The following is a 25564-nucleotide window of genomic DNA, read 5'->3' as shown; positions in this document are numbered from 1 at the left end:
CATTTTGACGGACACACATTCTCTCTCTCTCTCTCTCTCTCTCTCTCTCTCTCTCTCTCTCAAGCACACCATTGTTCTACCATACTTGCCAGCAACAAAAAAGGGCAAAAAGCTGGAAAACAATGACTATTTCATTCAATGAACTTTATGCAGGAGCCAAATCAATTTGGTCCACAGATCCACGAAGCAAAAAAAGGAAAGCAGTATGCTAACATAAAAATTAAAAAAGGGTAGTCAACACACTAGTACTAACAACACTGCCTGAAGTAATGGAGTGTGACTCTACATAATGTTTAGTAATGATGTTTAACTGATTAAATTAGCTGTACTTTAAAACAACACAGTTATAGGGCAGAAAATGATCAAAATTTCATAAAATGAAAAACGTAAACTTTTAGAGCAAAAGAGGAACCAAATAATAACTGGACTTAAAATACAAAATTTTACAACCTTTTTTGTATAATAAATGCTTTAGAGACTGATGTGGGAAGTATACATACATGCATCATGTTTCACACAAATAGGTTTTTCTACATAAAACAGAAAGAAACCATTAGCACAGACATACAACTGGCAGCCTCACTCATCCACAACATCCATCCTGTTTTACTTTGAAACCAGAGACTGCAGTATTTGTCCAAAAAAGCCAACTACTGACTGTGATATCCACAGTGTCCCACATTGTGGAGGCCAGATCATAACTGCAGGATTCCTGAAGCACAATATATACGAACCAATAAATATGATGGTCATTAATTTCTCAGGTTTAGAAAGGAAAGTGGAATTTTTAATTCCAAAATTAAATGTTAAAACTTGACATCCTACTGATGTACTGTATATTTTGTCAACATAGTAAAGGAACTGGTAAGATACCTTTTGTTCTTTTTTCCTTAATTAGTGAAGAATATGTATTCAACCTTCCTAAATAACTAACTGCAATGAAATTAATGTTGGTTATATGTATGAAGTATTACCAGATCAAACTGAAGGTGATAAATGTATCTATAAGAACAGACAAGTATTTCTCTCACAAACTTTTTCACTTTTTTGGATTTTAAACCAACCAGACAATTCCAGAATCCTGCAACTCTATGCTCTGACCATCCACGGCCTCTTCAGCAATTTTTACGTTCAAAGCACGACATCGGGCAGGGGTGGCGGACACTAGGCTCGCGAGTCGTTGTCGTGCACTATTTTTCGCTCCTTGTAGTATATCTCCTCTGACTCCTTGTCACAAAGCAGCAGGATAACACCCCCAAACAGGAAAATGGCTGCTCCCCAGCCAACACCATACGCCCATCCAAACTCCCACACAGTGCGATTACCTGTAAAATAATGGAATATCAAGAAAGTAGCAAAATGTATGCAATTACAACAGTAAATTTTTTATTCTGGATTAAGTCCAGCATGGGTTTTATTACTGTCAGATGACCAAGTGCTCTCTTTTTCAGAGACATAAAATTAATGCAACTAACACTCTTTTTGCTAGAGTAATAAACCCATCTGCAACAAATTTTTCAAAAATAAACTGACCTAAGTATGTTCCCATGGATTCTGAACATGGTTCTGTTAACAACCATCATTAAAACTTTTCCTATTGAATCAAAACATTTCATACCATAAATATACTTGGTGTAAACTGAAATGAAGCTTAAGAAGTTTGCCATACTTTATGATCAATATTAAGAAATCAACCAGTACCTTGACTCTAAAATAACTAGAGTCTGCCATAATAGTCTCAATTTTATTTACGAATTATTAGCATATTTCTGTTTAAGAAATAGTGTTGTGTTTCACCATCTTCATAACTACATACATATCACTTTTAGATTTTATTTATTTATTCCACATCTTCAGATAGACTGTATGGGTGCATGCTCACACCTCTAATGTCAATTTATCCAAGCTTTTTACTCAAGAGTTACTCATTCACAGTGTAGCTTGCTTACACCGCTTCAAGTTTAATGGTGAATGTAGTACTGTAAATGCTATTGTTCATTTCAGCTGATTTTGCTCTCCTCAGGAACCAATAAAGTTCAATAACCATGTAAATACTTAGCAAGCAATCCGTACTATTCAGCAGATACCGCATTACCAATCACACACATATGCAATATTGTTAAGGTCAAGACCTTTTGGTGGCTTTTGGATCATACAGCTCCAGTCAGGCTGTGTATAATCAGATTTGAGAGATTGCTTTATAAGCTTGTCTATCTGCTATATGTATTCCTCTAGTAAAATGACTCTGCATATCTCAGTGAATGTTGTACGTCATCCACCTGAATCGACCCAGGAACAGTGGGATAGTATGTATGTCCTATTCATGGATGTGACAATGTAGCCTGAAGAATGCATTTCACCATCTGCTCATTTGATGTGCTCTCCATAGTGCACAGGGAAATGTCTAGACTTAAGCTTCTGTTCAAATTAGAAGAGCAACATTTCATCAGGAGTATTTACTGAATATAAATTTTCATCAATAATAATTGATCAGCTGACCGCAAACCTTATACATAAAAACAACTGTACGTGAAGGATGTCCTAGTACATTTTACAATTTTTTAGTAATTACTCAAATGTGAAATCTGCTCTTCTGTAAAAGCTGTTACCGAGTGCCCAGAAAGACTTTGACTGATTGATTCAATAAAGAACTTCTGTTGAAGATTAACCACCTTCAACAAGGAAGGAGACCTAGTTCCAAATCCCACATGCAGGTGCCCAAGGCAGTGATTTATACTAAATAAATTCTGAAATCCTAAAAATATAACAGCATAAACCGCCACTGTTTCAAATCACTGACTGACAGTAAGTAAACAAACATGTGAAACTGGACATATTGTTAGCACCTGCAATAATATATTAAATCTGAAGTTTGACACTTAAACAGAACCCAGTAATTCTTATAAATTTCAGTTTGACATTTGTAAATTTCAGCTATTGCACTTTCTAATCACTCTGTCATCCAAGTACAAAATTTACTGCACATTGTACATCGTTTGAGAGACGATTTTCAACACTTTTAAAAAAATCTGGTTTCGATTACTCTGACATTCATCCATCAGCTGTATTTAGCACTTCCCTTTTTTGATGGAAATATTTTCATTGCATTTCTGTAGCACTGTTAAAAAAATAGATAAGATGTTTAAAGGAAAACAATAAATACCACTGATCAGAGACAATAACTACTATATACATTGGTTACGCTAAATATTATGAAATATTTGTGTAACATTATTGTAAGAAGTTTACTGGAAATAAATACTAGTCAAACAATATACCACTGGGAAAGACGAATATATACCTTCATTTAATTCAGCAGCAAAGAATACTGGGTAAACCACCAAGGCAATAAGAATGGATATTACTGCAACAAAAATAGTCAAGTAAGCATGAATAATCACAAGTATGTCTACAGGTAATTTAAAATATGAGTTTATTTTTTAATTATCTAAACTATTACTAATCACTCACAGAACAGTGTCAAAGTTGCTAACTAAACTGTGGAAATATTTTGTTTAAATATGAACATTATTGAGGTATATACTCACAAGAGAGCACCATCACATACACTGCAATCCTGTAATACTTGTACTTGGTGCGGTGGTCTTTACTCCGCAGACCAAGACCTGTCAGGAGTGTAGCTACAACGTCTGTCAGCAGTGTGATAACACAAAGAGCTGCAGATGCCTGGATGTACACTGCAACAATTTTAAATTCTTAAGCAAACTGCAATTTAGAATAATACTTTAAACTAATTATTATAAGCAGCAACAGCACCCCCCCCCCCCCCCCACTCTCTCTCTCTCTCTCTCTCTCTCTCTCTCTCTCTCTCTCTCTCACACACACACACACACACACACACACACACACACACACACACACACACACACGTATATATATGCAACAATGAAGAAACTCAACATTAATCTCACTTATGACCTATAAATTGTGTACCGTAGATGTCAAGAGTTGAGAACCTTCTATGATGTGAAATAATCAATATATACATTAACAAAATGCAAACAAACCTTAAAAATATTGTTAATACAACATGGATCAGCAAGATACTGTTTAAAGCTATTCAGCTAAATGTAAACAAGTTGAATTGAATTTTATTTGATCCTGTAAGATTACATTGTGTACAGTAAATGTACGTGTAATATAGGACATGTCAAAGTATTAACATTCTTTATCACTTATTTTTCTACACCTTTAGCTTACATTTTTACATCACTGATAATGAATAACAATATATACAAATTTAATGGCATACGTATTCTGCAACACTGTAAAACTCTTTTTCAATTAGATAGTCTTTAAGTTTCTTTGGAAAGTCATTGTAAAGTACACTATCTTCCAGGTTTTTGGGCAGACTTCTGATACCAGAGTACTAGGGTACTTTTTCTAGCATTGCCAGTCTGTGGAGTATGCTCGATACTTCATTCTTCCTTCTTGTATTGTGGGTGTGTACACTAGCATTTGTAATGCAGTCCTCACTACCTTTTGTGATGCACATTATTGTTTTGTATATATACAACAATGTTAAACATAAAGCTGCTACTCAAGGTTTTTGCAGAACAACACAATGAGATGCTTTTAAGGGCAAAGCACACTGAACTGAGCTGCTTGGTTATTTTATGTGTGTATTGACTCTATTTTAACTAGTTATTCAACTGAGCCCCAAGGAATTTTACATGGCATGCTTCATTTAGTGTATGACCATTAATGTCTGCTTCTGGTGCCAAAAGGTCATTGGCAACAATTTATTTCCTGTGTTGATTTAGTCGGGTGTGTCACTGATATTTCTTGCTCCTTTTCTAGACTGCTCTAATTGTCTGGTTCACGTAAGACATGCCTTATTCACACTGAATGTAGTACACATCAGGCTTTTGGAGACCTAGATCATCATTAAAATTACAAAGAATTTTTTTTATCTTTGTTGAAAGGAGCATAATACACTGGATGCCTTGCTTCCATAAAAGAGTATGGATCTTCACAAAGATTGGGACAGATTAAGTTTCTCTCTCTGTTTCAATTTCTTCCTCAGGAACTGTTTACTGGCACTGCAGTGGCTGCTAAATTTGTCAATATGAGTACACACACTTCCACAACAGTATTCATAGGTGTTGCAGGTCTTCAACAAGGCTTTCCTGTGTGTGAACATTCAAGCTCTTTAGTCCAGAGCTTTAAGCACAGAATTCCTTTGCAACAGATGGTGATGGCACATGGCAAGGAGAAAGAGTTCACTGTGGGTGGGTTTTCTGTATACAGTGTGACCCAGGGAACTGTTCATTCTTCTCGTAACACATCAAGCCAATGTAGCTGACCCCTTTAATCAGATTCACCATGAATTTTATATATTTAAGATTTTAAATATCCCAGGAACACTTGAAGTTTTCTATTCCGTGTGGACAAACCACAAACTTGTTGCCTATGTATTGATAAACATATGTTATTCTGAACTTTGGTGATTCTAGTGCATTTGCTTCTAAGCAGTCTATGTGTAAGTACACTGCACTACTTCAAATATGATGATGAAACAAAATACAATGAAACCCATATCATGAAGCAAATGTCAAATTCATGAGAGCAATTAAAATAAAAAAAATAAAGGATTCTCATCACATTACAAATTTTGGAAAACCTAATAAACTATGACAGAATTTCAACTGAAGCAAGGCTCTTGGCCCAGCACTCAATTTATTAAGATCTCACGAGCCATCTCCGCCACGACACATAATGTGTGTTATATGAAATAATAGGGTGGGTTCTGAAAAGCAAATGAACAGTAAAGTGTGTAGTGGGTGCCACTCTGACTCAAACTGTACTATAAATAGTCATGCGACATCACGAATATTACACAGCCTGGTTAGAGTGCAGGCAGGAAGTATTACAACACAGCTCACAGCACATGAAAAAGGCACCTGGGATGGTAGTTGAAATAATGTGCATAAATAAACAACTTAAATGTCCTCCCAAAAACACATCATTAATAACCATGCCAAGAAAACCAGAGAGTGTAATCACGGTGTTTAAGCATTAATAAGCATAATTAAATGCTGTAATTTGAATTTGATAATCACCACGTCAATTCGGAGACCACACGGTTCAAGAACTTAAGAAAGCATTATACTATGCTGTGCAATGTGCAAGGGTAGTATCAATATCAGTGATAATTTCATCAGTAATTAATTGTTTGTAATTCATTAAAAATCTATTGATACAGCAGAATGCCACGTGGTATCAGTGGACAAAAGACAGGAATATGCACAAATTGATACCACTGGTTTGAATCTAATATTAATGGTATAAATTTCATCACCATCATCATCATTGTGACAAATTTATTACACTTATATTACACGGAGGGTGCCCGATGCTATACCACAATCTAAGAGTGCAGGCACCATCTTACTCCACTTATACCATCTGCACAGAAATGTGGGGGCATACTGCAGACTGAAAGCTAATACTGCGGCATCATCTCCTATCTTGGAAGAGTTGTCTTATTTGTCAAACATCCAATTTTCACACCCCCATACACTCCAAAAAGATCTTTCCAAACCATCAGGCACTGACAGATACATCCCCACCACAGATCTCTGTTAGCAGAACTGTCCATTCACACTTTCATTCAGGGAATGCCAGTCCAGTTTTACAAGAAATTGGAAACTTCACCCCATGACCTAATCAAAAATTTAGGCTATCAACACCCTGTGCTTTTTTAGAAGATTAAAATTAACCCTAACATGACACTTCAGAGTCTACCAAACACATACAACTGCCGAAAGCAGTTAAAGAACACTTATTTATCTATATTCTACCTTCTTAACTGTTGTTGTTGTTGTTGTTGTTTTCAACTGTTGTTGTCGTTGTTGTTGTTGTTTTCAGTCCTGAGACTGGTCTGATGCAGCTCTCCATGCTACTCTATCCTATGCAAGCTTCTTCATCTCCCAGTACTTACTGCAACCTACATCCTTCTGAATCTGCTTAGTGTATTCATCTCTTGGTCTCCCTCTACGATTTTTACCCTCCACGCTGCCCTCCAATGCTAAATTTGTGATCCCTTGATGCCTCAGAACATGTCCTACCAACCGGTCCCTTCTTCTTGTCAAGTTGTGCCATAATTCTATTCAATACCTCCTCATTAGTTATGGAATCTACCCATCTAATCTTCAGCATTCTTCTGTAGCACCACATTTCGAAAGCTTCCATTCTCTTCTGGTCCAAACTATTTATCGTCCATGTTTCACTTACATACATGGCTACACTCCATACTTTCAGAAACGACTTCCTGACACTTAAATCAATACTCGATGTTAAATTACTCTTCTTCAGAAACGCTTTCCTTGCCATTGCCAGTCTACATTTTATATCCTCTCTACTTTGACCATCATCAGTTATTTTGCTCCCGAAACAGCAAAACTCCTTTACTACTTTAAGTGTCTCATTTCCTAATCTAATTCCCTCAGCATCACCTGATTTAATTCGACTACATTCCATTATCGTCGTTTTGCTTTTGTTGATGTTCATCTTATATCTTCCTTTCAAGACACAATCCATTCCATTCAGCTGCTCTTCCAAGTCCTTTGCTGTCTCTGACAGAATTACGATGTCATCGGCGAACCTCAAAGTTTTTATTTCTCCTCCATGGATTTTAATACCAACTCTGAATTTTTCTTTTGTTTCCTTTACTGCTTGCTCAATACACAGATTGAATAACATCGGGGAGAGGCTACAACCCTGTCTCACTCCCTTCCTAACCACTGCTTCCCTTTCATGTCCCTCGACTCTTATAACTGCCATCTGGTTTCTGTACAAATTGTAAATAGCCTTTCGCTCCCTGTATTTTACCCCTGCCACCTTCAGAATTTGAAAGAGAGTATTCCAGTCAACATTGTCAAAAGCTTTCTCTAAGTCTACAAATGCTAGAAAGGTCGGTTTGCCTTTTCTTAATCTAGCTTTTAAAGTAAGTCGTAGGGTCAGTATTGCCTCACGTGTTCCCATATTTCTGCGGAATCCAAAGTGATCTTCCCTGAGGTCAGCTTCGACCAGTTTTTCCATTCGTCTGTAAAGAATTTGCGTTAGTATTTTGCAGCCGTTACTTATTAAACTGATAGTTCAGTAATTTTCACATCTGTCAACACCTGCTTTCTTCAGGATTGGAATTATTATATTCTTCTTTAAGTCTGAGGGTATTTCGCCTGTCTCACACATCTTGCTCACCAGATGGTAAGAGTTTTGTCAGGACTGGCTCTCCCAAGGCTGTCAGTAGTTCTAATGGAATGTCGTCTACTCCCGGGGCCTTGTTTCGATTCAGGTCTGTCAGTGCTCTGTCAAATTCTTCACGCAGTATCATATCTCCCATTTTGTCTTCACCTACATTCTCTTCCATTTCCAGAATATTGTCCTCAAGTACGTCACCCTTGTATAGATCCTCTATATACTCCTTCCACCTTTCTGCTTTCCCTTCTTTGCTTAGAACTGGGCTTCCATCTGAGCTCTTGATATTCATACAAGTGGCTCTCTTTTCTCCAAAGGTCTCTTTAATTTTCCTGTAGGCAGTATCTATCTTACCCCTAGTGAGATAAGCCTCTTGACTACCCAGTGTAATTTCAAGTCGAACAGGTAAGCCCAATGGTACTTTAAAATTGCAGAATACATTTAGTGAGCAGTGGAGAGCTCATTAGTAATCATCTTCTAAGGAAAAATTTGGATTGGTTTGGGTGTCAAATCAGCAGTGTTATCTAGGCTTTGTGACTGAAGTTCTCCATCAAATTTTGCTTGCACAGACATAAAATTTTGTGGCCAATGTCCATTGTCATCATTGCCATTAGAGGTTCATTAGAAAATCAATTACTTCATTCGGATATGTGGATCAATATAAAAATAACCAATGAATAAGGGAAGGAAAGAAAGATACAGTTTTCAAAAACAATGTCCATCTCCAGTATCCTGAAAGAAATAAAACCTTAGTAGTGCCAGGAAAATACAAACTTCAATGGTGCAGTCCATTACAACAAAGAGTGCATTCCATAAAGAACTCTAGTATAGAAAGTAAAGTACTGGAATGACCAATTAACATACGTGTGAAGGACGTTTCCTGTGAAATATTGGCTGGCACTAATATACCAAAAAGAGGTGACCATAAATATCAGAGAAACAATAGGAGATTGAACAGGCTAGTTGACACCACCACCACCACCACCACCACCACCACCACCACCACCACGCCACTGATGCCTTGGCTTCTTCAGTTACTTGCCAACAGAAAAAAAGGATCACATCAGGACTTTAGTACGAAACACATCAGTTGCTGACATAAGCTTCCACTGGCAATCTCTTTTTTACCTCTCTCTGTGCTTCACTATTTGTTGGTAGGGCTCCCTATATATTATGGATAACAACACTGGAAAACAGTGGGTTACATTTCCTTTCTAATGTATTACTGACAGTCTTATTACTTAAGCATCTTGTACCTTCTGACTATATGCCTACTACAGCATTGATGGTGTATGTTGACTCCAAACAATGGAAGACCCAAGTTCTGTCGATCAGTATTACTTACCAAGAATGATTAACATTTACAGGTGCAATTGGATTCTTAGCTTTCAGCTATACAACCTGAACACAATTTACTACCTGCACTTTGATTCCTCAGCATTTTATGAGGCCTGTGGGACTGTTGCACACTAATAAGAAAAATCAAAAATAAACAACAAAAAGTCTTGCCATTTTGGTAACACCAGCTGCCTAGAGCAGCACGAAGTAAGAAACAGTGCCAAAAAAGTAACAAATTATTCATTTATTCATAACTTGTAACAGTCTACACAACACGGTAACAATAGCATGACGAAATTTACACAAAGACACATTCTAACAATAGAAAAAGTAAGCTCCATATGAACTACACATTTTGTTAAATAGTAGGAGATAAACCGTGGTGCAACTGCATACTGTATGTGTTGACTGACAGTAACCTGTTGACATACAGTAAACATGCAAGTTTTTATGCTGGCAACTTAGCTGACTGAATTATAATGTTCAATATATGGAATCTGTCAATATGTAGAGAACTTAATGGGAATTTGTTTTTTTTCAGCATACAACACGAGGATTAAGAACGGCATAACAACCTATCCCCGAAAACATCGCCATATGCTGCTAGGTGGTGCTGTACTTGAGAGTACTGGAGGGGAACTTGAGGATTTCTTCATTTGAGCACTAGACAGTATAATAGGAGCAGCGAGCTTACAAATGTGCCTTTGATGTGTGGAAGGCCGAGTGCAATGGACGAGCCACACGATACAATTATCAAGAATGCACTACAGTTTGTTTGCATGTCTGCTTCAAAATTTGTGCTAGTATGGGTCATTAAGAAGTGGCAGGCTAGTGACGGCAGGCCGCGATCAGTGCGTTTGGTCATTAGGGAAGAAAGCATGTTGAATTTCGTAGAATTCTCAGGTGACCTGCTGGGTCATGTCATAATTACTCTATGATATTTTGGCAAACAGACTTGTTGCCATCTCAGGTGGCCCCCTGATGACTGTTGCTCCACTCCTGTTTGTGTCCATTCCACTGTGGTGACAAAAGTCATAGGACAGTGATACGCACATATATACAGATGGCAGTAGTATCGCGTACACAAGGTATAAATAGCAGTACGTTGGAGGAGTTGTCATTAGTACTAAAGTAATTCATGTGAAAAGATTTCAGACGTGATTATGGCAGCAAAACAGACTTTGAGCATGGAGCTAGACACAGGGGCATTCCATTTCAGAAATCGTTAGAGAATTCAGAATTTTAAGACCCACAGTGTCAAGAGTGTGCAAAGAATACCAAATTTCAGTCATTATGTCACACCATGGAAAACGCAGCTGTCACCTAATGATTGATACTAGCAGTGTTTATATAGAGTTGTCAGTGATAACAGACCAGCAACACTGCAGGGAATAAATGCAGAAATCTACGTGGGACGTATGACGGAAGTGTCCGTTAGGACAGAGTGACACAATTTGACATTAATGAGCTATGGCATACAACAACCGACGCAAGTGCCTTTGCCAAGAGCACGAATCCCCTGTACCACCTCTCATGGTCTCATGACCATATCAGTTGCACCATAGATGACTGGAAAACTGTGGCCTGGTCAGATGAGTCCCGATTTCAGATGGTATGAGCTGATGATAAGGTTCAAGTGTGGCACAGACCCCACAAACCCATCTACCCAAGTTGTAAACAAGGGACTGTGCAAGCTCAGGGTGCCTCCATAATGGTGTGGGCTATGTTTACATGAAATGGACTGCGTCCTCTGGTTCAACTGAACTGATCATTGCCAGGCAATGGTTACGTTCAGTTACTTGGAGGCCATTTGCAGCTTTTTGTGGACTTCAGGTTCTCAAACAACGATGTCATGCCACCATGCCACAATTGTTCGCAAATGGTTTGAAGAGCATTAGGGACGATTCGAGTACATGATCTCGCCACCCATATTGCCTGACATGAATGTCGCTGAAAATTTATGGGACATAATCAAAAGGTCCTCCTCCCACGAACCATAGACCTTGCCGCTGGTGGGGAGGCTTGCGTGCCTCAGCGATACAGATAGCCGTACCGTAGGTGCAACCACAACGGAGGGGCATCTGTTGAGAGGCCAGACAAACATGTGGTTCCTGAAGAAGGGCAGCAGCCTTTTCAGTAGTTGCAGGGGCAACGGTCTTGATGATTGACTGACCTGGCCTTGTAACATTAACCAAACGGCCTTGCTGTGCTGGTACTGCGAACGGCTGAAAGCAAGGGGAAACTACAGCCGTAATTTTTCCCGAGGACATGCAGCTTTACTGTATGATTAAATGATGATGGCGTCCTCTTGGGTAAAATATTCCGGAGGTAAAATAGTCCCCCATTCGGATCTCCGGGCGGGGACTACTCAAGAGGACGTCGTTATCAGGAGAAAGAAAACTGGCATTCTACGGATCGGAACGTGGAATGTCAGATCCCTTAATCGGGCAGGTAGGTTAGAAAATTTAAAAAAGGAAATGGATAGGTTAAAGTTAGATATAGTAGGAATTAGTGAAGTTCGGTGGTAGGAGGAACAAGACTTTTGGTCAGGTGAATACAGGGTTATAAACACAAAATCAAATAGGGGTAATGCAGGAGTAGGTTTAATAATGAATAAAACAATAGTAGTGCAGGTAAGCTACTACAAACAGCATAGCGAACGCATTATTGTGGCCAAGATAGACACAAAGCCCATGCCCACTACAGTAGTACAAGTTTATATGCCAACTAGCTCTGCAGACGACGAAGAAATTGATGAAAAGTGTGATAAGAGAAAAGAAATTATTCAGATAGTGAAGGGAGACGAAAATTTAATAGTCATGGGAGACGAATTCGATAGTAGGAAAAGGAAGAGAAGGAAACGTAGTAGGTGAATATGGATTGGGGCTAAGAAATGAAAGAGGAAGCCGCCTGGTGGAATTTTGCACACAGCATAACTTAATCACAGCTAACACTTGGTTCAAGAATCATAAAAAAAGGTTGTATACATGGAAGAATCCTGCAGATACTAGAAGGTATCAGATAGATTATATAATAGTAAGACAGAGATTTAGGAACCAGGTTTTAAATTGTAAGACATTTCCAGGGGCAGATGTGGACTCTGACCACAATCTATTGGTTATGAACTGTAGATTAAAACTGGAGAAACTGCAAAAATGTTGGAATTTAAGGAGATGGGACCTGGATAAACTGAAAGAACCAAAGGTTGTACAGAGTTTCGGGGAGAGCATAAGAGAACAATTGAGAAGAATGGGGGAAAGAAATACAGTAGAAGAAGAATGGGTAGCTTTGAGGGATGAAGTAGTGAAGGCAGCAGAGGATCAAGTAGGTAAAAAGATGAGGGATAGTGAAATCCTTGGGTGACAGAAGAAATATTGAATTTAACTGACTAAAGGAGAAAATATAAAAATGCAGTAAATGAAGCAGGCAAAAAGGAATACAAACGACTCAAAAATGAGATCAACAGGAAGTGCAAAATGGCTAAGCAGGCATGGCTAGAGGACAAATGTAAGGGTGAGAGGCTTATCTCACTAGGGGTAAGATAGATACTGCCTACAGGAAAATTAAAGAGACCTTTGGAGATAAGAGAACCACATGTATGAACATCAAGAGCTCAGATGGAAACCCAGTTCTAAGCAAAGAAGGGAAAGCAGAAAGGTGGAAGGAGTATATAGAGGGTCTATACAAGGGCGACGTACTTGAGGACAATATTCTGGAAATGGAAGAGGGAGATATGATACTGCGTGAAGAATTTGACAGAGCACTGACAGACCTGAATCGAAACAAGGCCCCGGGAGTAGACAACATTCCATTAGAACTATTGACAGCCTTGGGAGAGCCAGTCATGACAAAACTCTACCATCTGGTGAGCAAGATGTATGAGACTGGCGAAATACCCTCAGACTTAAAGAAGAATATAATAATTCCAATCCTGAAGAAAGCAGGTGTTGACAGATGTGAAAATTACTGAACTATCAGTTTAATAAGTAACGGCTGCAAAATACTAACGCGAATTCTTTACAGACGAATGGAAAAACTGGTAGAAGCTGACCTCAGGGAAGATCAGTTTCGATTCCGTAGAAATATGGGAACACGTGTGGCAATACTGACCCTAAGACTTATTTTAGAAGCTAGATTAAGAAAAGGGAAACCTACGTTTCTAGCATTTGTAGACTTAGAGAAAGCTTTTGACAATGTTGACTGGAATACTCTCTTTCAAATTCTGAAGGTGGTAGGGGTAAAATACAGGGAGCGAAAGGCTATTAACAATTTGTACAGAAACCAGATGGCAGTTATAACAGTCAAGGGGCATGAAAGGGAAGCAGTGGTTGGGAAGGGAGTGAGACAGGCTTGTAGCCTCTCCCCGATGTTATTCAATCTGTATATTGAGCAAGCAGTACAGGAAACAAAAGAAAAATTCGGAGTAGGTACTAAAATCCATGGAGAAGAATTAAAAACTTTGAGGTTTGCCGATGACATTGTAATTCTGTCAGAGACAGCAAAGGACTTGAAAGACCAGTTGAACAGAATGGACAGTGTCTTGAAAGGAGGATATAAGATGAACATCAACAAAAGCAAAATGAGGATAATGGAATGTAGTCGAATTAAATCAGGTGACGCTGAGGGAATTAGATTAGGAAATGAGACACTTAAAGTAGTAAAGGAGTTTTGCTGTTTGGGGAGCAAAATAACTGATGATGGTCGAAGTAGAGAAGATATAAAATGTAGACTGGCAATGGCAAGGAAAGCGTTTTTGAACAAGAGAAATTTGTTAACATCGAGTGTAGATTTAAGTGTCAGGAAGTCGTTTCTGAAAGTATGGAGTGTAGCCATGTATGGAAGTGAAACATGGACGATAAACAGTTTGGACAAGAAGTGATTAGGTTCGAAATGTGGTGCTACAGAAGAATGCTGAAGATTAGATGGGTAGATCACATAACTGACGAGGAGGTATTGGAATAGGATTGGGGAGAAGAGGAGTTTGTGGCACAACTTGACTAGAAGAAGGGATCGGTTGGTAGGACATGTTCTGAGGCATCGAGGGATCACCAATTTAGTATTGGAGGGCAGCACGGAGGGTAAAAATCGTAGAGGGAGACCAAGAGATGAATACACTTAACAGATTCAGAAGGATGTAGGTTGCAGTAAGTACTGGGAGACGAAGAAGCTTGCACAGGATACAGTAGCATGGAGAGCTGCATAAAACCAGTTTCAGGACTGAAGACAACAACAACAACAACATGTAAACGATCTTCCGTCTAATATAAAAAAGCAGAATTATTTCTTTTGCCGATAGCACAAATATTGTAAACAATTAAACCAGACATACAGAAATGAAAGATATGTATCACTGACTGTTTTCTGCACATGGTCTTATGCACCAATTTAAAAATACACAACATATTCATAATATGTATGTTTGCATGGCCATCTTTTGACAGCAGCGTCTGCTGACAAAGAAGTAATGGAGTAGAGAATACGTAAACAGGAGGCAGAAACACCGTAAGTGAATTACACAACTTTATAATCAAAATGGTGTCTAAAAACTAACACAACTGAAAATATGCAAACCTATGTATTCAATTTGCAAAATAGCCACAGAAGGTGCTCTATAAATAAAAGCAAAACAGTCTGGTGTAAAATTCCTTTAATTAAATTACAGTATGCTTAAGATGGAGAAACCAATAATAACTGACCAACATATTAGTTCTGCACATTCAGGTGTTCTGCACCAATGATAAGTGTAACACATGGTGAGAAAATAAGAAAAAGGGTTGAAACTTAAAACTTTTTAGGTGCTCATACTGATGAGAACTTAAAGCTGGAAAAAGTATATTTTGAAACTCCTACAAACAACTTAGTTCAGCCATGTTCCACTTAGGATCATAGCAAATATTGGGAAGAGAGAAATCAGTAAATTACATATTTCACATATTTTCATTCAATAATGTTGTATGGAATAATGTTCTGGAGTAACTGGACTTTAAGAAAGAAATTATAGTGCAAAAAATGTGCTGTAAGAATAATATGTGGTTCTCACAATCAATTCATCTTGTACACATCTGTTTAATATGCTGGGCATTCTGACTACTGCTTCACAGTATATTTATTCCCTCATGTAGTTTGTTTTAAATAATTCTTTAGAGATCAAAAGGAACAACGATGTACATACATACATACAATATCAGGAGGAAAAATTACATTCATTATCCCACATTAAGATTATGTTTAGCACAAAACAGGGCGCACAATGCTACAATAAAAATTTTTGATAACTTACCCAGCGATAAAAAATGGCCAACAGAAAGCACAATATAATCCGAAAACAAACGGAGAAACTTTCTCCTTGACAACTCCTCCTATCCCATAGGAGAATTTCTATTAATTTAGTGAATAAAGGGAAAATGACTTTTTCCACATCATTATGATCTACTGCGCAAAATGATCCATTGAACATGTAACTAACTCACTAGTACATCAAGGAATGGGAGGTTGCTATCTTCCACTTCCATGATAAATTGTATGTTGGGGTGCAGCAAATTCAGGTGACTGAAAAATCCACTTACACTGTCCTGCACATGTGGCCAGGTGACAAACTTGTCATCCACATAATGACAGAAACAAGTCTGTTTTTGTTGGCCGTGTTCGGGGCCTTCTCCTCAACGTCATCCCTGGAAGATGTCCAACAAAAATCAACTTGTTTCTATCGTTATATGGTTACACACTTGTTCCCTGGCCTCATGTAGAGGACAGCGTAAGTGAATTTCTCAATCAGCTGAATTTGCTGCACCCAAATAATGTTTATTATGGAGGTGAAAGATGGCATCCTCATTATTTGACATCTTACTGAAACATAAATCAGATGACAAGCTGGGACACTATGTGTGATCTTTATCTACATGCCAAGAGTAGTCACCACAGCTCCCACCATGAAGGATAGTGCTATGTGAACGGGTGTGTGCAAAACACCATCTGCGACCTAGACAACCTTTCAACTCAACTGGAGCACTTCAAAACAACATTCCGGAGAAATGGGTACAGCAGCAAGCAGATAAGGCTGTACCCACACAACAGCAGGAGGAAAAAGAAGAGCACAAGTCACTAACATACGTCCCATTTGTCGGCAATATTCAGGAAAAATTGGCAGGATCTTTGAGCTATATGATGTTAATTGTGTATTTTGTTTTCACTCACTCCAACATCGACCCCATTACATATACTGAAGTACGATTTTGGGCTTTGCAGACCAGGAGTCTACGAAATCACTTGCGAGTGCAACAGAGCATGCAATGGGGAAACGGTAAGCACAGTAGAAGAGAGGTGTTGTGAAAATGTCACAGTGAACCACGCCAGACCACCAAATTAGCCATGGCCTACAACAGTATAAAAACTGGTCGTACTGTGAACTACAAGCACATCAAAAATACTTGGGCAATCTTCCTCCTCCTGGGATTTCGCGATTAGGTGCCATTGGAATCAGGATCCATGATGTTGTAATTAACAACGATGGCAGCCAACAACTGAGGTGGTATGGAATCCTGCACTGAACCTACAAAAAGAAAAGTGTTCCCTTGCAGTGGGGTCTGCACCTGACAGCGATAGCATGGACACTGGAGACCAGAGTTTGGAGCTGGGCATCAATATCCAACACCACTGCCACAATCCACCAAGGTGGCCACACTGATAGCAATTGGAGCCGAGTGGTGGAGAGGGGTAATGGCCAGCACCTGAAGGTCGCCAACAACAGCTGAGCATCAGATACAAGGGGCCTCCTGAAGATGGCAACAAGTCTGTCTGCCGAAATATCGTGGAGTAATTACTACGTGTCCTGGCTGGTCACCCAAGAATTCTACAAGCTAGGAAAACGCTGGGAAAACATCAGATAGCATATTAAGTGGCATGGATGCTGTGGAGACTAATCCAAGCACCTGCGTATGTCCCCTTGGATTTACTAATGTCTCTTAGAAGTGTCCAGCGTGTCTTTAACATCGATTCCTTACACATCTTTCATCTCCAAATGATGCAGTTATTGCACTGCAATGACCATCCTGCACGTGTGCATTTTGCACAGTGTTCTGCAGCAAAGTGGTCGTTTACATGTTTTTCGCTGATGAGGCCACATTCACTAGGGATGACTTATTCAATCACCACAACGACCATTTGTGGGCACCAGAAAACCCCCACTGTGTGTGGGGCACATCATCACTTCACAGTTAGCGTGTGGATGGGTTTGGTCGACGACTGCTTAGTCAGGTCGTACATTTTACCACCCCACTTGACTACCGCAAAATTTTTAGGCTTCCCTGGAAAAGGTTCTTCCTGGCTTCTTTGAAGATGTTCCAGCAAATGTGAGGCGCAGCATGTGGTTCCAACATGATAGGACACCTGCTTATTTTGGGCACACTGTTCTTAGGTATTTGAATCAGTCATGCCCACATCGATGGAGTGGATGCGGTGGACTGGTTCCCTTGCTCCCATGCTTACCGGGTTTCTCATGTTTTGATTTCTTTCTGTGGGGAGCGATGAGATCTCATTTATTCCAATCCTGTGGAGTCGCAAATGGATCTCTTCGCAAGAATCATATGTGCAGCTGCTGCAATCAAAGAAACTTTCGATGTGTTCGAGCATGTCCGGCAGTCAATGTTCCATCAGTATCGGGCATGTGTGGTGTCTGCTGGTGCAAACTTAGACCATTGGTTCTAACATTAGAGTTATGCTTATGTCATACAACATGTGTACTCATTATGTCCAAAAAGTGTTTCAAATTAATCACTTCCATCTTCAACCTTTGTTACCCCCTTACCCTGACGCTTGCTGCCATGGGTTGCTATACAATTCCCAATCCTTATGATGTCAACCATCTCCCCTAGAGATATGTTGCAGCATTTCTGGTACATCCTGTATAACTGCTGGGGGGGGGGGGGGGGGGGGGGAGAGAGAAACAAACAAACAAACAAACAAACACACACACACACACACACACACACACACACACACACACACACACACACACACACACACACACACACATTCTTTAACTTATTTGGCATCTGAGCTAGTCATAAAAGAAGAGGAAATACAGCACTTGTTGCAAAGCATTCCCCATGCCTTATTTTCACAATTACAAATGCGCTAATAATATATGTAAGTCGTGTGCTATCTCTGATTGTAACTTCTGGGTTAGGGAAATATTTACTAATAATATTCCGTCTTCAATCACAATATTTTTATTTTTTGATTACTGTCTAACGCGTTTCAGTGCTAGAACCCCGTTTTCAAGGATTGTATAGACATAAAGGGTGTTACATCTGCTTCAGTTTTTCATGTAGCAGTAATGAAACAACACAATTGTTAGGTTTAACAATATTTTAAATATTTTAGTTATTTTCAATTACTTTTTATTTACGACGGCAGTTTTAATTTCCATGAAGGAATTGAACATTTTTGCTGTGTCTTCGTGGTTGATAAGCTTGACTCTTCCAAAGATCGTATAAAGAATTTCAACAATGTACCGCGTGTAGTTCATTATTCAGTTTCGGGCTGTTATTAAACATTTTCATTCGGAGGGCTCGACTGCCTTACAAATCAAAAAAGGATTTGACGAAGTTCACCCAGACTCTGCACCATCGTTAAAGACCATTTATTTTTAGATTAATGAATTTTAACGCGGTCAGCCAAGCATCGAAGACTAAGCACGCTCCAGCCATCTAGTTAAGGTTATCATAAAGGTAACCACTGACAAAATCCACGATATGGTAAGGAAAGACCGCAGAATAAAAAGTCGTGATATTGCTGAGACTGCATGCGTATGAACTGCATGGAGAACTGGCTCGGAAGGCGTGTGCCGCGATTGCTCACAGTCGACCAAAAGCGCATCCGGCCCCACATTTCAACACAACGTCTGGTGATGTTTAATCGCAATACGCAAGACTCTGGACGCCGATTTGTGACTGTTGATGCAACCCTATTATGCTTTACTGATGGATCGTTTGAAATTGTTCCGTAACTTGAAACTTCGGCATGCTGGGAAGAAATTTTCATCCAGTGAGGAAGTGACGGCTGCAGTTGACGTGTATTTTGCTGAGTTTGACAGAACCTATTCTTCTGATGGGATGAAAATGCTGGAGGGTCGCTGGACCAAGTGTTAAGTCGCAAACCACCCTCATATTCTTCTGCTTAAGCAATGGTATTGGGCTTAATTACAGGCCCGTTACACAGTTTTAATTTGTCAAAAAGTTTCAGGAAGTACCTCATATATATAACATTATCATAGTGGTCTGGTTTGATGTGCGTGTTCGTGCGCGTGTTCGTGCTTTAGTTCTCTCGTTAATCCCGCCTGGAACACTTTTCTCATTACATCTAACAATTGTGTCATTCTGTTATTGCTAGGTGTAGGTGGGACACTTACACAGGTGTAACACCCATTACGTCTGTACAGTCCTTAAAAATGGAGTTGTAGCTCTGAAACACGTTGGACAGTAATTAGTAAACGAAAATATTTTGACTGAAGACAAAATATTGTTATTATATGTCCCTAATCAAGAACAAATGCTATGTCACATTACCGCCACAATCACTTTTCCGTATATTTGCTGTGTGTCCTCTAATTCAGTATTCTGCTTCACCAACTGCTTTGCTTCCTGCACTTCTATACAACAGAATATTCAACATTTACCTGCTCAAATGCCGTTGTGATAAGTGTACTACCTATTAAGAGATTGCAATGTCTTGCTCTTGGGTTTAAGAAGTCCAATTTAGTTTTTGAAGTTCGAATGTTATTTTATACTTCAAACATAAACTTTGCAGAGGCTGGACTCAATAGCACAATTCAGCGTCTTTTGTCCCTTCAGTTACGTAGTAAATTTTTGAAGACTAGTGTCTAACTATAGTAAACAGTACATACTCACACATGGTCTGTGAAGATAAGACTATCATACAAGAACTAAATTATTCTTTTTATTCAACCTTTATTCACAACTCAAATAGAATACCCATAATCGATTCAGAAAAAAATGAGTGCAGGCACTTCACGCACGTGGCAGACAGGGCGAATTAAAAAAAAAAAAAAAAAAAAGTGTAATGACAAATTTAATCGTCAGAATATGCTAGGCACAATGCTTAAACTTACCGACACTTCGTGCTTGGTAACAGGCTGGTTGGTCCACTACATTAAACGGAAGTGGTGTAGGCGCCTTCTCACCAATACAGTGCATAAAGAGTCCTTGACGCCAACCCTCTGCCATCAACCAATCTGTCGATGCAAGTGCCATTATCATCAAGATTACCACGATGAGGCCGCAGATGAACGCAATCACCTGAAATGGAGAAAAGATTTTCTTATTGTACGCTTATTTTTGTTATTTGTCTACTTTGACATGAAAGGGCCACACGCCCCCCTCACATTCTACCAGACTTGCTTTACATTATGTTTGTTACGAAACACACAAAAAGTCTGTCATACGATTTCTTACAGCTAGAAATACCACTTAAATAGTGGAAACAGCAATAGCTATGGCAGAAAAGACACACAGTTTTTAATTGTCAATGAAAATAGGAAAACCATTGCAAATAGGAAAATTTAAATTCAGGTCACTGCCAGAAAGTGACGTAACGTAAGGGGGGATGGAGGACGAGAGAAGAGTAACGTCACAGAACATGCGAAGGTGGTATGAAAAGTTCTCGGAACGGAATAGGAAAAAAGTACTTACATCACTGTAACTTTTTTTATTTTTCAATGGAGTCTCCTTTTAGATTAATGCATTTGGTCCTAAGATGTTCCAGTGCCTTGATCCCATGTTGAAAATGAGTTTCCTCCAGGCCTGCAAAATAGTTGTCAATTCCGGCTATCAATTCTTCATTTAAAGCGAATCTTCGTTTGAAGTAAATCTTCGTCCGCCAAGAAAAATTTTCAGTTTGGGGAAGAAATGGAAGTCTGACGGAGCCATGAATAAGGCGGGTGTGGCAACAATTCATATCTTAGTTTGTGTAATTTTGGTACGTCCATTCTCATGAGTTTTTGATCCAGCATCAAGAGTCGCGGCACAAACCTTGCAGATAATTTTTTTATTTCTAATTCTTCAGTTAAAATGTGATATACCCTTTCACATGACATGTGGCAAGCGTGAGCAATTTCACGCACTTTCAATCGGTGACCCTCCATGACCATTTTGTGCACTTTTGCAATGATTTCTGGAACAGTGACATCTTGGCTGATCACTGCACGGATCATCATCTAAGCTCTCCCTACCAAATTTAAATTCATTTGCCCACTTGGCAACAGTTGCATTGAAGGAGCAGAATCCCCAATGTATTCTGGAAATCTGTGACTGTCCTTTGCTTTCATACCTTTCTTGACGAAGTACTTAATTCACTGCTCGAATCTATTTTTCCATCTTCGCAAATCACTACGCGGGAGCAACAACAAAACCACGTCATCACCACTGCTCTCTTGGGAGAGCACATACGTAGCACGTATTTACAGACAACAGTCCAATGACTGTCACGTGAACAACAACTATATTAAAAATCGAGTCCGCCTTGATGGCAAAACACTTTGTTATTTGTTTACTTATTTATTTTCCTAACTAGTTTCAGCAACAAATATCACAATCAGTGGATTTTTTAATCTTATTTATTGTATGTTATGCCATGTTTTTAAGAATTATTCTCACTGTTTGAGGCACATTTTCTGTGCGTTTTTCCTCAGCGTACATCATGTCATCTGCAAGTTCGTTGGACGGCATGTAGCTGATCCTGTACACAGAAAAACAAAACTATCGCACTTTGTTTATGATCAATAATATTATGCTATGTAATGTTATTGATCATAAACAAAGTGCGCAAGTTTTGTTTTTCTGTGTACAGAATCAGCTACATGCCGTCCAAAGAATTTGCAGATGACATGACGTACGCTGAGGAAAAAAACGGCAACAGAATAAAAGCACAGAAAATATGCCGCAAACAGCAAGAATAATTCTTAAAAACACGCAATAACATACAATAAATAAGATGTAAATCACCCACTGATGATGGTGATATTTGTGATTTTTGTCGCCGACACTGGTTTGGGAAAATAAATATGTAAACAAATAAGGGGTTTCGCATCAACGCGGACTCAATTTCTTATATTGTTTTTCTATGCACACGCGGACCAAACGGGAGAGTTCCGAGATAACATTGTTGTTATCACGTGAACAACTAGCTGCGCTAGCGCTGACCTGTCGCAGTGATTCAGAGAACTTTTCAAACCGCCCTCGTGTGTACTAGAGAGCGGAGGGAACAGAGATAGAATTACGTGTAACCGGGAGAAGTAGGAGCATTTGCTTTACTGTTTACCAGTGGGAAATTAACTTTTACCCCAAAAAATGTATGAGGTTCACAAAATGGTTTCTTCGCTTTTTCTTAAACGCTACAGAGCACTGAACTGTGCACAAAGTACAGTTGAAGTTTTTAGGAGGGATACAAAATAAGTGAGACTTCGTGTTGTGATTATGAGATGAAACGTACGCAGTTTCTAATGCGAGGCACTGTGGTGCATGCGTACTAAAGGAGACAATGAAGTAGACATAGTGCATGGTACTTAACACTTTCGCTGCGGCATCGGTGCAGGCGCGCAACTCTCCAGTGCGACCCGGCAACGTGCGAGTGCGGGCCGGTAACACTCCGAAACGGCAAGTACCGCTCGTAACCGACGCTCCTAAGCCCACCTGAGCTACAAGCTGACGTCAAGACCTTGTAAGATCTGTAGGATCATGTTCTATACCGGCTCAATGATGACACCTTAGATGCATTACTTCAAATAAGCTTCGACTGTATTGTGGTCATGTTTTAAAGTCTGTTTGCTGTCTGAACCCTATAGGGGTCTCACAGGCGTCATTCAAATGTTCATTAGCCGCCATTGCAAACAATATACCTTCGATAACTGACCACACAAAATAAAAGTTTACACGCTGTGATGCTAGCTTAGACACTGCAACTAGACTGAGTAATCCGACAGTGAGCGCGGACGCTTATAAGCGTCAGCCGCACTGGCTCATGGCTTGTTGTGACGCTTACAAGCGTCAGCCGCAGCGAAAGTGTTAAATAATTTGTCTAGCCGCACGCCTCCTAACTGGGTGTATCAAGCACTGGCATGGTCAAACAGACTAACGTCGCTCATGTAAGACCTACGGTCATTAATGATTAGTTCCACGTTCTGCGGTAATATATTCTGAATCTTCTGCAGGGCACAGAGGCAAACAGAACCCCTTTCTACATGTGGCTTTCTGTCAATCTAAAGTGCTTATTCAACGTTACACCAAAGTTCTTCACTCTTTTCTGATGTGGTGGTACTGGGATGCCGTCAAGAAGAATAGGAAAAACTAATCACGAAATTTAGAATTAATTGACTGATTAAGCAATTAAATTTCTGATGGTATACTACGAAACTTCGGAAGTTTTTTTCCATTTAGTTTAAATACACATTTCGTGCCCATTTGAGCACTGAAGGCGTTTGAGTAACGCCAGTACTGACATCGTCGGATCTGTCTCTAAAGTAAAGCTCGAGGTTATCAATATAGGAAGACAGAAACGATAATACGCCACTGATGTACACGGTGTACAACGAAGGCCCCAGTACTGAAAACTGCGGCGCCCCTGAGAAAGCGAATCCCGAATCCAGGGAGACTTTTCAGTGCGGCTGTTCCAGTTTCCTGTATAGTGTTATCAAAGTTAATGCCAGCAAATGCTTCGCTGATGCTTGTGGTTGCCTATCACATAATTTCGGCCCTCAATTACCTTAATTCGAGCAGTATTTTAGCCACAGTTTAGAAAAATGGTTCAAATGGCTCTGAGCACTATGGGACTTAAGTTAGTTCTGAGGTCATCAGTCTCCTAGAACATTGAACTACTTAAACCTAACCAACCTAAGGACATCACACACATCCATGCCCGAGGCAGGATTCGACCCTGCGACCGTAGCGGTCGCGCGGTTCCAGATTGTAGCGCCTAGAACCGTTCGGCCACTCCGGCCCGCACAGTTTAGAAAAACCTTGCCGGTATTTGTTATATAAACTGAATTTGTGTCAAGTATTCAACTGTGCACTTCATTCTTAGGAATAGGTTGAACCAGTGTTTGAGTTGTATAAAAAGAGGTTCTGGTACTGTGACCTTCCATGAGGAATTTCCGAAATTTAGACGTCTTAAAACGTCATTTTAACACTGAGTACCTTAAAAGTGTGAATACACCATTTGTTTTACCTCGATTCAACCGCAGAAAAAGTTCTGTCGTAGTACATCTCAAAATTTGCGGTTCTGATTATTTCGTCAGAAGTACCGGTACGGCGTGCCGTCACAAATCAAGCACTGGGTCGAACTATCCCACTTTTCTATTTTTCACTAGAGAAAATAATGTATGTCTGTCAAAGTATTACACAACCCTCTTTACCGTGGTAATGCTGATACCGTTGTTGCATATCGGTTCGGGAGAGAGTGTTATTATTGCTTTACTTGTTGCGGTTATTTTAAATTATTTTGTTTTCAGTTTCATTTTCAGTCTGTTTTCAGTTATACCGATTATTTTCAACGCCAGTTTAACCTGAGTGTTAAATCCTCTCAAAATACCCGGTTTCTGAGACAACCGAGCTTCGATCTTCTTCCTATTGTTTCCTGTCATAAACGTAGAAATCGAACAAAGATTGAAAAATTTTGATTCCCTCAATTTCAAAATATATTGAATAAACATACTAAAGTAAATAGTCAAATAGAAGAAAAGTTAGGCCGTCCACCGCTGCTTTTCTCAAAAAGTGGTAAGTGGCTGAATACACTCCTGGAAATTGAAATAAGAACACCGTGAATTCATTGTCCCAGGAAGGGGAAACTTTATTGACACATTCCTGGGGTCAGATACATCACATGATCACACTGACAGAACCACAGGCACATAGACACAGGCAACAGAGCATGCACAATGTCGGCACTAGTACAGTGTATATCCACCTTTCGCAGCAATGCAGGCTGCTATTCT

General features: G+C 39.4%; 1 protein-coding gene across 5 annotated transcripts in view; it reads right to left on the bottom strand.

Annotated features, from left to right (window-relative positions):
• Positions 1 to 373: 373 nt before the first annotated feature.
• The window catches only part of LOC124605117 (transmembrane protein 47), a 370579-nt gene continuing 345388 nt past the window's right edge, over positions 374 to 25564 (bottom strand). For all 5 annotated transcript variants that reach the window (XM_047136578.1, XM_047136581.1, XM_047136580.1 and 2 more), the window contains 4 exons: positions 20690 to 20876; positions 3549 to 3698; positions 3302 to 3364; positions 374 to 1325 (listed from right to left, as the gene is read on the bottom strand). In XM_047136578.1, the coding sequence (XP_046992534.1) occupies positions 1165 to 1325; positions 3302 to 3364; positions 3549 to 3698; positions 20690 to 20876 (561 nt within the window). In that variant the 3' untranslated portion in view covers positions 374 to 1164. The remainder of the gene's footprint in view (positions 1326 to 3301; positions 3365 to 3548; positions 3699 to 20689; positions 20877 to 25564) is intronic.

The sequence above is a fragment of the Schistocerca americana genome, chromosome 3 (genome assembly GCF_021461395.2).
Source record: "Schistocerca americana isolate TAMUIC-IGC-003095 chromosome 3, iqSchAmer2.1, whole genome shotgun sequence".
NCBI classification, from domain to species: domain Eukaryota; kingdom Metazoa; phylum Arthropoda; class Insecta; order Orthoptera; family Acrididae; genus Schistocerca; species Schistocerca americana.
Note: the sequence above shows the minus strand (reverse complement) of the source record. Positions and strands in the feature narration are given on the sequence as shown.